Source organism: Doryrhamphus excisus, linkage group LG22 (genome assembly GCF_037039965.1).
Source record: "Doryrhamphus excisus strain RoL-2023G ecotype Guam linkage group LG22, RoL_Dexc_Guam_v1.1, whole genome shotgun sequence".
Lineage (NCBI taxonomy): Eukaryota > Metazoa > Chordata > Actinopteri > Syngnathiformes > Syngnathidae > Doryrhamphus > Doryrhamphus excisus.
In genome coordinates this window covers 4,597,957-4,612,086 of record NC_136378.1, presented here as the reverse complement: position 1 = coordinate 4,612,086, position 14,130 = coordinate 4,597,957, and the positions used below count along the sequence as shown (strand labels likewise).

The following is a 14,130-nucleotide window of genomic DNA, read 5'->3' as shown; positions in this document are numbered from 1 at the left end:
TAGAGTGGTAGGCAATTGAGCATTGTCCGCCATGTTGGTAAGCGATCTTACACTCGAAAGTGGTCAGATGTAAAAATAGTGTTATCTTAAAATAATGCACCATTCTCTGAATGACGTCCTATTATTAATCATATGTTTATTACACTTGAGTCTAGAAATGATTTTAAGTTATATTTCCGGCACCAATAATAGAGAAAGACAGCACCGCCCGCACTGAGTAAATGCTTTGTAAATAAAGTACAATTTCAATGTGATTTAGATAAATAAAACACAAATTGCTCACCTCTGGTTTGTTTTTTTGTCAAGGCAGCCAAAAACAGCTGCACAATTGCATGGAATAAATATGCCAGCCCGTATTACTAGGATTTTAATCATATATCACACAGTCTCACAGGTTAATATAGAATTAAATATGTCCTACTTTACATAAGCACAAATCTGTGATGACACATCACTCTTTCAGTTGACATGTTATTTTCCTTTCTACTCCAGGAACTCACTCCTCAAACTCTGCTCGCTCTCGTAGAAGGTGATCAACTCATCTTCGTCTTTCCCTTCTGTGTCAGGTGACACCTGTACCTTCCCATCCACTCCCTGATTTCCTCCAAGTTCTAAGTAGCCTTTCACAATTTGATTGGTTGGCCCGGTACTCTTCATCCCGATTCCTGCGACTCCCTCATCTTTACTTTTGACAGGCTGGACCAGAAGAATGCCCTTTCCAATAATGGACGTCCCGTCAGGGCTCACGGCCCTCTCTGTGGCTTGGCTGTCACAGTCCGCACGGAGTGTATGAGCACCAGGATCCACGGTGACGGTGACCTTGCTTGTGCAAAGACCCATGACAAATATCTTCAGTCTTTTTAACTGGTTGACGATCCAAACAGTCACTTTTTTGAGATTCCTCAATACCGTGGATGTGTGTCGAGCAACTGCTCGGTAGTGATGACATCCATGGACAAAAAAGGAGATCTTTGATTTGCGGTTCCAAACCTTTCCAAGTTGGTTGATCCAGGAAATTCACTGTCACTGTGTTTAAAAACCAAAACAGCGGAGAGTTGATCTGTGAGGAAAAGATTCAATTATAAGACTGGAATAGACCAATGAGAAGTGATGAACATCCCATTCAGGCTGCAGGGAAAATGAGCATTCCAACTGACCTGTCAGAACCAGACCCAGTCCTTATAGACCATAGAAAATCATGCCTTAGACCCAGCTGTCTTCAGGCAGGAGGCTGGGTACACCCTGGACTGGTCGCCAGCCAATCACAGGGCACATATAGACAAACTAATCATTCGCCAATGAACCTAAAATACAGGATTTTAGAATGAGAACCCAGGTCTTCCAGCCTACATACTAACCACTCAACCACCAAGATAGACTAATACTGAATACAAATAGAGCCCTGATATGGGTCATTGATCTGTTTGAGACTCAACTCTAGACTCAATTCCCATAAGTGTCTAAAAAAACCGACCTAAAAGGCTTCATAGTATCTTACACCATGTTGTATGTTTCCCATACATGGATGGTTCACGGTCCTTGAACGCAAAAGGTTTTAGCAGCTTGTATTATCCTTTTCCATCTGATGTGGTCATCTGAGGGTCCTTGATGTCAAACCACACAAAGTCACTTGGGCTGTCAGTGGCAGGTTGGGATCGTTGAACAGCTCAGAGGAACAATGATTGATTGTCTTGTTTATATTATCGCTTGATTAGGGTGTTGCGTGTCCCAAAAGTTACAAAAGGGTCTTTGCACATCAGTGCTCGGGCCCTAAAAATAAACACAGTAGTTACAAAAGGGTCTTTGCACATCAGTGCTCAGGCCCTAATAATAAACACAGTAGTTACAAAAGGGTCTTTGCACATCAGTGCTCGGGCCCTAAAAATAAACACAGTAGTTACAAAAGGGTCTTTGCACATCAGTGCTCGGGCCCTAATAATAAACACAGTAGTTACAAAAGGGTCTTTGCACATCAGTGCTCGGGCCCTAATAATAAACACAGTAGTTACAAAAGAGTCTTTGCACATCAGTGCTCGGGTCCTAATAATAAACACATTGCACATCAGTGCTCGGGCCCTAATAATAAACACAGTAGTTACAAAAGGGTCTTTGCACATCAGTGCTCAGGCCCTAATAATAAACACAGTAGTTACAAAAGGGTCTTTGCACATCAGTGCTCGGGTCCTAATAATAAACACAGTAGTTACAAAAGGGTCTTTGCACATCAGTGCTCGGGCCCTAAAAATAAACACAGTAGTTACAAAAGGGTCTTTGCACATCAGTGCTCGGGTCCTAATAATAAACACAGTAGTTACAAAAGGGTCTTTGCACATCAGTGCTCGGGCCCTAATAATAAACACAGTAGTTACAAAAGGGTCTTTGCACATCAGTGCTCGGGCCCTAAAAATAAACACAGTAGTTACAAAAGGGTCTTTGCACATCAGTGCTCGGGCCCTAAAAATAAACACAGTAGTTACAAAAGGGTCTTTGCACATCAGTGCTCGGGCCCTAATAACAAACACAGTAGTTACAAAAGGGTCTTTGCACATCAGTGCTCGGGTCCTAATAATAAACACAGTAGTTACAAAAGGGTCTTTGCACATCAGTGCTCGGGTCCTAATAATAAACACAGTAGTTACAAAAGGGTCTTTGCACATCAGTGCTCGGGCCCTAAAAATAAACACAGTAGTTACAAAAGGGTCTTTGCACATCAGTGCTCGGGCCCTAAAAATAAACACAGTAGTTACAAAAGGGTCTTTGCACATCAGTGCTCGGGCCCTAAAAATAAACACAGTAGTTACAAAAGGGTCTTTGCACATCAGTGCTCGGGCCCTAAAAATAAACACAGTAGTTACAAAAGGGTCTTTGCACATCAGTGCTCGGGCCCTAATAATAAACACAGTAGTTACAAAAGGGTCTTTGCACATCAGTGCTCGGGCCCTAAGAATAAACACAGTAGTTACAAAAGGGTCTTTGCACATCAGTGCTCGGGCCCTAATAATAAACACATTGCACATCAGGGCTCGGGCCCTAAAAATAAACACAGTAGTTACAAAAAGGTCTTTGCACATCAGTGCTCGGGCCTTAATAATAAACACAGTAGTTACAAAAGGGTCTTTGCACATCAGTGCTCGGGCCCTAATAATAAACACATTGCACATCAGTGCTCGGGCCCTAAAAATAAACACAGTAGTTACAAAAGGGTCTTTGCACATCAGTGCTCGGGCCCCAATAATAAAGACAGTAGTTACAAAAGGGTCTTTGCACATCAGTGCTCGGGCCCTAATAATAAACACAGTAGTTTCAAGAGGGCCTTCGCACGTTGGCGCTCGGGCCCTAATTTATTTAAAGAGTATTCAAGAACAAATAGATGTGTAGGCAAATGGTTTAAATTGGTAAAATGCGTGTTTAAAACACCTTAACAAAGATGACACGTGTCGTCAACAAGACAAAACATATCATCAGTTACATTATTTACATGATGCCAATTACACTTATATGGTCTTAAGGTCACATGATTACATTGTCCCTCCAATACACACACACACACACGTTGACACAGGTAGGTCAGGGTCATAATTACAGCAGGTTGGGATACTTGTAGCAGAATCTGTTGAATGCATCATATATGGCCTGCCTGGAAAAGAACACATAAGTCAGTACTTCACATACAAAAAAATAAAAAAAATCCACCATTAAAAGTATAAAATGTTAACTAATTGTTAAGTAATCCAATGCTGTAATTCTAATCTGTGTACATTGTCATCACAAATGCATGGATTGTACAGCAGCTGGTCATAAAGATGGTTTGGAGTACCTGAAGACGCTCTGTTTAAAGAGATAAGCGCTGATATGTCCTCCTTTTAGAAAGCGAACTTCACACTCAGGCCAGATCTCCGGCAGGCTGAGGACTCCTGTGCGAGGGATGTAAGCGTCTTCTCGAGCCTGCACCACGATGATGAGACTGGTGTCCACAGGGACTAGCAAAGGAACAAGCAAGGAGTAGCAACATGAAATGTTAAGTGGTGCTAAGTAAGAATGTGGACTAACCAGAGAAGTTGGCCATGTGTGTACACTCGTCCATGACTCCCTTCATGAAGCTGATGGACTCCCTGTGTAATGACGGTCGACAGCTTTGGACGGATTCTGTTGCACTAAGTCGTTTGTTTGCTTGAAAAGCACTGAAAAGCAAATCAAATCAACTTTATTTGTAGAGCACTTTTCCTGCAAAGACATGCAACACAAAGTGCTTTACAGAATTAAAACAATTTCCACAATTAAAAGGAAAAAACAAAGAAACAAAAGAAAGCCCCTCCTTCCTGCCCTCCATACTAGACCCCCCCCCACACACACACACAATCACACAAAGTAGGGAGACATGGCATGGCACTGAGGAACAAGGAGACGCCACCTTTGGGGCCGTCCACACTGGGAGGAGCTGCAGGCCGTACCATCGGAGGACCAGCACCCGGCCCCCCCCCCGACTCCGACAGACGGGCGGACCCCCACATTAAAGGGAGGAACCCCCAGCCGGCCGGGTCGAAGGGACCCAAGGATGGCACCCCCTCAGCAGACCCTCACAGCCCCCAGTGTGGAGGACCCCCCTGAGGAAACACTGGAGTTAAAAGCTGAAGACTAAGAGCATAAAATAGGACTAAAAAGATTAAAACAAAACACTGGAGTTAAAAGCTGAAGACCAAGAGTATGAAATAGGACTAAAACAAAACACTGGAGTTAAAAGCTGAAGACTAAGAGCAAAAAAATAGGACTAATAAGATAAAAACAAAACACTGGAGTTAAAAGCTGAAGACCAAGAGCAAAAAAATAGGACTAAAAAGATAAAAACAAAACACTGGAGTTAAAATCTGAAGACTAAGAGCAAAAAAATAGGACTAATAAGATAAAAACAAAACACTGGAGTTAAAAGCTGAAGACCAAGAGTATGAAATAGGACTAAAACAAAACACTGGAGTTAAAAGCTGAAGACTAAGAGCAAAAAAATAGGACTAATAAGATAAAAACAAAACACTGGAGTTAAAAGCTGAAGACCAAGAGCAAAAAAATAGGACTAAAAAGATAAAAACAAAACACTGGAGTTAAAATCTGAAGACTAAGAGCAAAAAAATAGGACTAAAAAGATAAAAACAAAACAGTGGAGTTAAAATCTGAAGACTAAGAGCAAAAAAATAGGACTAAAAAGATAAAAACATAACACTGGAGTTAAAAGCTGAAGACCAAGAGCAAAAAAATAGGACTAAAGAGATAAAAACAAAACACGGGAGTTAAAAGCTGAAGACTAAGAGCATAAAATAGGACTAAAAAGATAAAAACATAAGAAAAGTTTAAAAATATGAGTTAAAAGCCTGATTAAAAAGGTGCGTCTTTAATCTTTTTTTAAAAAATATCAACAGTCTCCACAGTCCTGAGTCTCTCCGGCAGGCTGTTCCACAGGTGGAACAATAGGTGGAAGGTGAAAAAATATGTTCAGTGTCATAGAAAAGTGCGCCTTAAGGTTTCACCGTATTGAAATCACCTTGATGGGATGCCTGAAGGTGTCTTAGCGTTGTCCACTGATAAAAAAGGATCTCCTTGGTCTTCGCAACATTCGCCAATCCGCAGGCCCGCTCCGCGCTCCATCTTTCCTCCTGTTCTGGAGAGCCCGCCCACTGACCCTTTGTCTTCTCTCGGCAGCTTCAGCAGATGCTCCAAAGAAGCCACTGAAGACTCTCTCACAAATTCCTCGGCCATCTTGAAGGAGTCAGCCTGATGGATGGACAGACCAAAACACTGCGTGCACATCATGCTTTCAAATACCAGGACCAGTGTCTTGGGTCTGCTCATATAACCATTCATTCATTCATTAATTAATTCATTCATTCATTCTACCGCTTATTCTCACGAGGGTCGCGGGGGGAGCTGGAGCCTATCCCAGCTGTCACCCGGAGAAAACCCACGCATGCACGGGGAGAACATGCAAACTCCACACAGAGATGGCCGAGGGTGGGGAAAGACAAATTAAGAAGCCAAAAAGTTACCACTTCCACACAAAATAGGAGGAGAACTCATTCATTCGTTTTCTCCCACTTATCCTCACAAGTGTCGCGGGGGTTGCTGGAGCCTATCCCAGCTGTCTTCGGGCTAAAGGCGGGCGGGGTACACCCTGGACTGGTGGCCAGCCAATCACAGGGCACATATAGACAAACAACCATTCACACTCACATTCATACCTATGGACAATTTGGAGTCGCTAATTAACCTAGCATGTTTTTGGAATGTGGGAGGAAACCGGAGTACCCGGAGAAAACCCACGCATGCACGGGGAGAACATGCAAACTCCACACAGAGATGGCCGAGGGTGGCTTATATAACCAATCATCTAAAATAGAATGAAATACAAGCGTGTGATATGCGAAACGGAAGACTACAAACCCCACAATACTCCAACAGCTTAATGATTTCTTCTTCATACACAGAATTAACAGCATATTGCTTCTCCAGCTCCATCCAATTGACTGCTTTACTCAGCACACCCTATGTAAACAAGACAAATCATAAATTCCGTATACAAAACGAGTATATATATGTATATATGTATGTATAAAGATGTGGTTCAAATATATGATATTGTGTGTGGATATTACCGTGGTGAAGACACTGGAGGCAGTGGACCAGGACAGGCAGGGAATGAGAGGGATGGGTTTTGGCCAGTTCGTCACCGCTAACGATGACATCTAAAAACCAGAGAGATAGGACTTTATTATTTCAGATTTTCATCCGTCCATACATATCCAACATATTACGACCATATTTTCTGGACTATAAGTCGCAAAATGCCAAAAATTCATAATTAGGTAGAAAAAAACACATAAGTCACACTGGAGTATAAGTCGGATTTTTTGTGGGTAATTTATTTTACAAACTACTTGACCAAAACACACATTACGTCATCTTGGAAGGCAAGTTCTAACAATTAAAGAGTAGAGAACAGGCTGAATAGGTAGTATATATACATATACATACATATATATACACACACATATATATACACATATACATATATATACATATATACGCACATATATACATACATATACATACATACACACATACATATACATACATACATACATACATACATACATACATACATACATATACATACACATATATCCATATACATACATACATACATACATATATACATATATATCCATATACATACATACATATATATACATATATATCCATATACATACATACATATATATACATATATATCCATATACATACATACATACATATACATATATATCCATATACATACATACATACATACATACATAGTATATATATATCATATACATACATACATATATATATATCCATATAAATATATATATATATACATACATACATATATATATATATATACAGTATATATATATATACTGTATTTTCCGGACTATAAGTCACACTTTTTTCATCGGTTGGCTGTTCCTGCGACTTATACTCCAGAGCGACTTATAAATGAAAAAAGTGTTTATGTTCTATAAACAATGGACACCTTTTCTGTTCATGTTTATTTTTTGTGTAGCTGAATAATTGTGTTAGCATATCTTACACCTATTCAGCCTGTTCTCTATCACCTATTCTTTTATTGTTACAACTTGCCTTCCAAGAGGACGTAATGTCTGATTTGGTCAAGTAGTTTGGAAAATAAATTACCTGCAAAAAATGCGACTTATGTATGTTTTTTTTCTACCTAATTATGCCTTTTTGGCATTGTGCGACTTATACTCCGGAGCGACTTATAGTCCAGAAAATACGGCATATATTTTCATTTATAAATCGCTCTGGAGTATAAGTCGCAGGAACAGCCAACCTATGGAAAAAAGTGTGACTTAAAAAAGTGTGAGTAAAGGTGTAGACAGGGCAGGATGATTGGGGGATAAGGAGGCTGAGGGAGGAGTGAAGACATGTAGTACTCTACAATGGTCACTAGGTGTCAGTGGTGTTACATGGATGAGACAACAGAACATGTACTGTACAGTGAAGTAAAAAAGGGTAAAAATATTTTTAAAATAGCTAAATCTATATTTAGAGGGTCGCAAAAACAATTTTTCTAAGCTGTAATTCCAAAAATATTCCGGAAATATTAAGGAAAAAAAATGATGTTGACAGACAACTGCTGATGGACTTACATATCCTCCCATGGAGATGCCCGTCATTCCAAGGGGAGAGTAACCCTCACTTTCCAACCAGTGAAGAAGCACCGACGACTCCAAGATCAGGGCCCCTCCCATCACAAACAGGTCCGATACATTTTTTAGACAGGATCGCCTGGAACACATCGTGTCATTGTTATTGTCTTTTAATAACAAAACACTTGGAAATGCCATTTTCATTACTGAAGAAGACAAGATTCCGCGTTCAATTCCCAACAGCCAGATTTCAGATTTTCTAACATGGTCTCTTTGTGATGTCACAGTGTGCCAACAGTGAGCAAAAGCTATCTTTTTTTGAACAGATGCTTGTGTGGCAGGGATTCAAAGTTTTCAACTTACTTCTGGTCTTTTGGTTTACGATAGCCATGTGAACGACGTGTCAAGGCTTTTGCATTTCGGAAGCAGACAACAAGACAGAAACACAGACGGCGTAATTCAGATCGATGTCATGCTACACTTAAAAATGTTGCTGCCGTATGCGGTACAATACCGAGCTGTACCGTGTTATCAGAAGGATATAATAGGGGTTCTCCAGAAGCAGGGAAGCCATTCCTGCCTCTTTGACCATGGGTCTGGCCATGAGGGTCCTTCGCCGCCAGAAAAACTAAAATGAAGACAAGAGATAATAAAATGGAGTACAGCAGCTGCGCACAGGCATCATGCAATAATGCAATAAATACAAATATGAATTGTGAATATAAATGTACAATACATTCAATTTACATTTTCTACCGCTTATTCTCACGAGGGTCGCGGGGGTGCTGGAGGCTATCCCAGCTGTCTTCGGCCGAGAGACTGGTCCCCAGCCAATCACAGGGCACATATAGACAAACAACCATTCACACTCACATTCATACCTATGGACAATTTGGAGTCGCTAATTAACCTAGCATGTTTTTGGAATGTGGGAGGAAACCGGAATACCCGGAGAAAACCCATGCTAACATGTTAGCATGTTAGCTGTGAGGTCTGCGCGCTAACCACTCGACCGCCGTCCTTCATGGGTTTTATTTAGGTCTTAATTGGCTTATTTTCTCCCATAATGTCTACTTTTTTTGGTATTGAGGGCAATAATAATGTAAAAAAAAACATATTTAGAATGTCTTATTCCTTTTACTCCGGAGAAAACCCACGCATGCACGAGGAGAACATGCAAATTCCACACAGAGATGGCCGAGGGATTTTCTCCGGTTTCCTCCCACATTCCAAAAACATGCTAGGTTAATTAGCGACTCCAAATTGTCCATAGGTATGAATGTGAGTGTGAATGGTTGTTTGTCTATATGTGCCCTGTGATTGGCTGGCGACCAGTCCAGGGTGTACCCCGCCCGCCTTTAGCCCGAAGACAGCTGGGATAGGCTCCAGCAACCCCCGCGACACTTGTGAGGATAAGCGGGAGAAAATGAATGAATGAGTTCTCCTCCTATTTTGTGTGGAAGTGGTAACTTTTTGGCTTCTTATTTTGTCTTTCCCCACCCTCGGCCATCTCTGTGTGGAGTTTGCATGTTCTCCCCGTGCATGCGTGGGTTTTCTCCGGGTACTCCGGTTTCCTTCCACATTCCAAAAACATGCTAGGTTAATTAGCGACTCCAAATTGTCCATAGGTATGAATGTGAGTGTGAATGGTTGTTTGTCTATATGTGCCCTGTGATTGGCTGGCGACCAGTCCAGGGTGTACCCCGCCTCTCGCCTGAAGGCAGCTGGGATAGGCTCCAGCACACCCCGCGACCCTCGTGAGGAAAAGCGGTAGAAAATGAATGAATGAGTTCTCCTCCTATTATGTGTGGAAGTGGTAACTTTTTGGCTAGTTATTTGTCTTTCCCCACCCTCTGCCATCTCTGTGTGGAGTTTGCATGTTCTCCCCGTGCATGCGTGGGTTTTCTCCGGGTACTCTGGTTTTCCCCCATTCCAAAAAAACATGCTAGGTTAATTAGCGACTCCAAATTGTCCATAGGTATGAATGTGAGTGTGAATGGTTGTTTGTCTATATGTGCCCTGTGATTGGCTGGCGACCAGTCCAGGGTGTACCCTGCCTCTCGCCCTGAAGACAGCTGGGATAGGCTCCAGCACCCCCTGCGACCCTCATGAGAAAAAGCGGCAGAAAATGAATGAATGAATGAACATGATGTAATGTAAACATAGAGTAACTGCCCGTAAATGTCAATAAACAATGCAATGTCTATAAAGATACGCAAAACATTGTAAGGGAGCTTACATGGTCTCCTGTGCCAGCCAAGTGGATACATACTGGTCTGTTGCATTGCCATCGTTTTGGAACTATAAACTGAAACCTGAAACAGAAGTACAAGAGTAAAAATCATAGATTGATAAAAAAATAATAAATTACAGATTCTAGTTCGCCAGTATACTCAGTGACATTATGTCGTTTCTAGCATGTAGCCCACATACATCATTTTAGACTTCCACTAAATAATGTACATTACGATGTAGTATACCTTGCTTTTACAGCCTCCGGAGGCAGAATTCCAGGAACCAAGTGCTCGAGAGGAGAAACGAAGACACCGTCGTGGATGTAGCAATCTGTATGCTCCTCGGTCTGTTTATAAATCACACATACATGTATGTATTTCTATAACAGCACACACTATGGTTATGTAGAATATTTGAAGACAGGGGTTACTGGTCTACCTTGGTTAGGTACACCGGATAGTCCTTGGGCACCAGAGATTTACACCTCTCTCTGTCTGCAATGACTTTACGGAACTCAAAGATCCTGCAGAACACAAAGGAACAAGAACCGGGATATAAGTTTCACACTTTTGGACAGATTTTGTAGAGATACTCAATTGTTTTAGGGCACCATTAAATGTACACAAGTACACACAAGCATTGCAACCATTCTGTCCAGTGGACAGTGATCAATTATATAATAATCATTATTATATTATTAATTAGCCTATTATTACTATCACCATCATTCTTCTTCTGATTATTACTACTAGTACTACTACTAGTAGTAGTAGGCTAGTATTTGCCTGCTTATTGGCTTGCTTATTAGCCTGCTTTTGCCATATTATATGAAATTTGTCAGAGATGTTTTTGTAAAAAAAAAAAAAATCAATTAAAAAAATATAAAATTATGTAGGGATCTTAGGAACATTTTAGGGGGGCTTCTGATTATTACTACGACTACTACTAGTAGTAGTAGTAGTAGGCTAGTATTTGCCTGCTTATTGGCTTGCTTATTAGCCTGCTTCTGCCCTATTATATGAAATTTGTCAGAGATTTTTTTGTAAAAAAAAAATAAATCAATAAAAAAATATTAAATTATTTAGGGGGGCTTAGGAACATTTTAGGGGGGGCTTCTGATTATTACTATTACTAGTAGTAGTAGGCTAGTATTAGCCTGCTAATTGGCTTGCTTATTAGCCTGCTTTTGCCCTATTACATGAAATTTGTCAGATATGTTTTTTTTGGAAAAAAAAATCTATAAAAAAATATAAAATTATTTAGGAGGGCTTATGATTATTACTACTACTACTACTACTACTACTAGTAGTAGTAGTAGGCTAGTATTAGCCTGCTTATTGGCTTGCTTATTAGCCTGCTTTTGCCCTATTACATGAAATTTGTCAGATATGTTTTTTTGGAAAAAAAAATCTATAAAAAAATATAAAATTATTTAGGAGGGCTTATGATTATTACTACTACTACTACTACTACTACTAGTAGTAGTAGTAGGCTAGTATTAGCCTGCTTATTGCCTTGCTTATTAGCCTGCTTTTGCACTATTATATGAAATTTGTCAAAGATATTAAAAAAAAAGTCAATGAAAAATAAAACAAAAATCAATAAAAAATATAAAATTATTTCGTGGGGCTTCTGATTATTACTACTACAACTAGTAGTAGTAGTAGGCTAGTATTTGCTTGCTTATTGGCTTGCTTATTAGCTTGCTTTTGCCCTATCATATGAAATTTGTCAAGCTATTTTTTGTAAAAAGAAATCTATAAAAAATACAAAAAAATATGAAATTATTTAGGGGGGCTTAAGAACATTTCAGAGGTGGCTGACTAATATTTAAATATTAGTTTGATGACCTCAAACATTGAAGTGTGACAAACACTTTTCCACACCACTGTATAATGCAATGAGCACTACTGTTGTTTCTTGTGTAATGTTCATAATCATATTTCGCTACCTCTTGAGGTCTTCAGGCTTTCCCCAACCCCCGATAAAGAGTTTGGTGAGGAGCAGCCTTCTGTAAAATACATCCAGTCGACTCACACCCATGGACCAGCACCAAACATCTAAACAACAAACATAAAAATCTGTCAGATAGCATCGTTGTTATTATTATTATTATTTTTACTCTTTTTGAGTTTCCTGAAAACCAGTTTAGAAATGAAATTATTATTTGTATTTCCATTGTGCTGCACTGTACACTGTGAAAATACAATATGAATTATTAACTCAATGTTTGCAGATATATGTCACAGTAGTCCTTGCATGAGTAGTCGTTAGTCTACTTATATTACAATATTTTCTAGACGAATAAGGACTCTGGGGAATCAATCAACTGCAATAATACATTTCTTCATTCTAACAAAAAGGTAAAAATTCAGGAAAAACACATCAACACTGCCGTGTACGTTGATAACCACCATTGCAGTATCATTTAACTTTAAGGCTGTGCCACTTGGGCAGTATCTCCTCCTCTTAGTCAACTCCCACACCAACCCCACCATGATTATATCACGAATAGTAAATGTTTGCTGTTACCGTGCCAACAAAACATGCTGACCTTCAGCATGCCCATTATAACACCGTCAAGGTTGCCAAATGTTAGTCAGCTACTGGACACAATTCTTTTAACAATTCTTTACTGACTTACTTACTGAAGACTTGATCTCAAACTATGCCAAAAAACTTTTCAGTGAATTTTGTGAAACACGATGTTATTATATCCTAACTTTTATAAATATGTCCATTATATGACCTCCCAAATTATTAATGTCAAGTCATGTAAGGAACTTCCGCGCGTTTAACAAGCGACCTTTGGTCTGAGCGTCGCGTTACCGTAATTACGGTGCGCAAGGCAATCACATCCCACATGCAAACGACTAAAAAAGTATGCCTCGAAGCAAATAGACGAGAACGTGTTTAAAATATTCAGTATGAGATTCAATAAATACAGTACATTCCATTATGGCTGCTCAACAATAACAACCGGAAAATGTAACGCTCCAAATGCAAGAGAAAAATGATGTACAGAAAACGAAAATATTGCTCCGTCTGATGAAACATACAAGAAGTTGAACTTTCTCCTCGCATTAGCTTAGCATTTTGTCATTCATTCATTCATTTTTTTAAATGAGTCCATGGGGTGTGGGTTAAACAAACGTTTCCTAATAAAAGTAGTACTTAAAAAATAATATTTAGATATTACCTCACGCTGTGCATGAACGTTGCTGTTACTTGCTATGAATGAGTTAGCAGATATTTTAAGACCTGTTAGGACGTCATAGGACGTTCACCACTGCTGGGAATGGACGCTGTGGTCCTCACTTCTTCTTCAGTGTGCTTCACGAATGAGGACGTCACTGAGCTGCCACCTTCAGGCCTTACGAAGAACTGCAATTACTTTTGGTCTCGGGTGTGATGCTACATATTGCATTGCTTATTTCAGCTTGAGTACTTTCGTGTGGTTTTGTGTATTTTGTGTGTATTTTGTGTGTATTTTGTTTGGTATTATTTTGTGGATTTGATGTTATTCGAAGCGGCGCCATTGAAACTACTAAAAAACAAACCAACGGATGAGGACGTCACTTTGCTGCCACCTTCAGGCCCTACGAAGAACTGCAATTACTTTTGGTCTCGGGTGTGATGCTACATATTGCTTTGCTTTGTTATTGCTTATTTCAGCTTGAGTACTTTCGTGTGG

The 14,130-nt window shown here is 39.9% G+C and overlaps 2 protein-coding genes across 2 annotated transcripts; both read right to left on the bottom strand.

Annotated features, from left to right (window-relative positions):
* Positions 1–351: 351 nt before the first annotated feature.
* On the bottom strand, positions 352–1,966 carry LOC144894628 (uncharacterized). The gene is made up of 2 exons (XM_078788248.1): positions 910–1,966; positions 352–823 (listed from the first exon to the last, which is right to left on the bottom strand). The coding sequence occupies exons 1-2, from the start codon at positions 951–953 to the stop codon at positions 484–486; spliced, it is 384 nt and encodes a 127-aa protein (XP_078644374.1). The 5' UTR covers positions 954–1,966; the 3' UTR covers positions 352–483.
* A 1,333-nt stretch (positions 1,967–3,299) lies between these two features.
* On the bottom strand, positions 3,300–12,492 carry abhd18 (abhydrolase domain containing 18). Its single transcript, XM_078788196.1, has 13 exons — positions 12,388–12,492; positions 10,875–10,959; positions 10,682–10,782; positions 10,441–10,516; positions 8,745–8,829; positions 8,565–8,592; positions 8,202–8,340; positions 6,642–6,731; positions 6,430–6,531; positions 5,534–5,763; positions 4,051–4,181; positions 3,818–3,980; positions 3,300–3,637 (listed from the first exon to the last, which is right to left on the bottom strand). Exons 1-13 carry the CDS (start codon positions 12,477–12,479, stop codon positions 3,580–3,582), a joined length of 1,380 nt encoding a protein of 459 aa, XP_078644322.1. The 5' UTR covers positions 12,480–12,492; the 3' UTR covers positions 3,300–3,579.
* Positions 12,493–14,130: the final 1,638 nt, after the last annotated feature.

Excerpts from the sequence above, each read along its gene's own strand:
- LOC144894628 (XM_078788248.1), bottom strand. The coding sequence starts at position 953 with ATGGATGTCATCACTACCGAGCAGTTGCTCGACACACATCCACG. Across the intron at positions 824-909 it reads TTGCTCGACACACATCCACG|CAAGGTCACCGTCACCGTGG; the intron begins GTATTGAGGAAT and ends TCTTTGCACAAG.
- abhd18 (XM_078788196.1), bottom strand. The coding sequence starts at position 12,479 with ATGGGTGTGAGTCGACTGGATGTATTTTACAGAAGGCTGCTCCTCACC. Across the intron at positions 10,960-12,387 it reads AAGCCTGAAGACCTCAAGAG|GATCTTTGAGTTCCGTAAAG; the intron begins GTAGCGAAATAT and ends TGTGTTCTGCAG. Across the intron at positions 5,764-6,429 it reads AGCTGTTGGAGTATTGTGGG|GCTGACTCCTTCAAGATGGC; the intron begins GTTTGTAGTCTT and ends TCCATCCATCAG.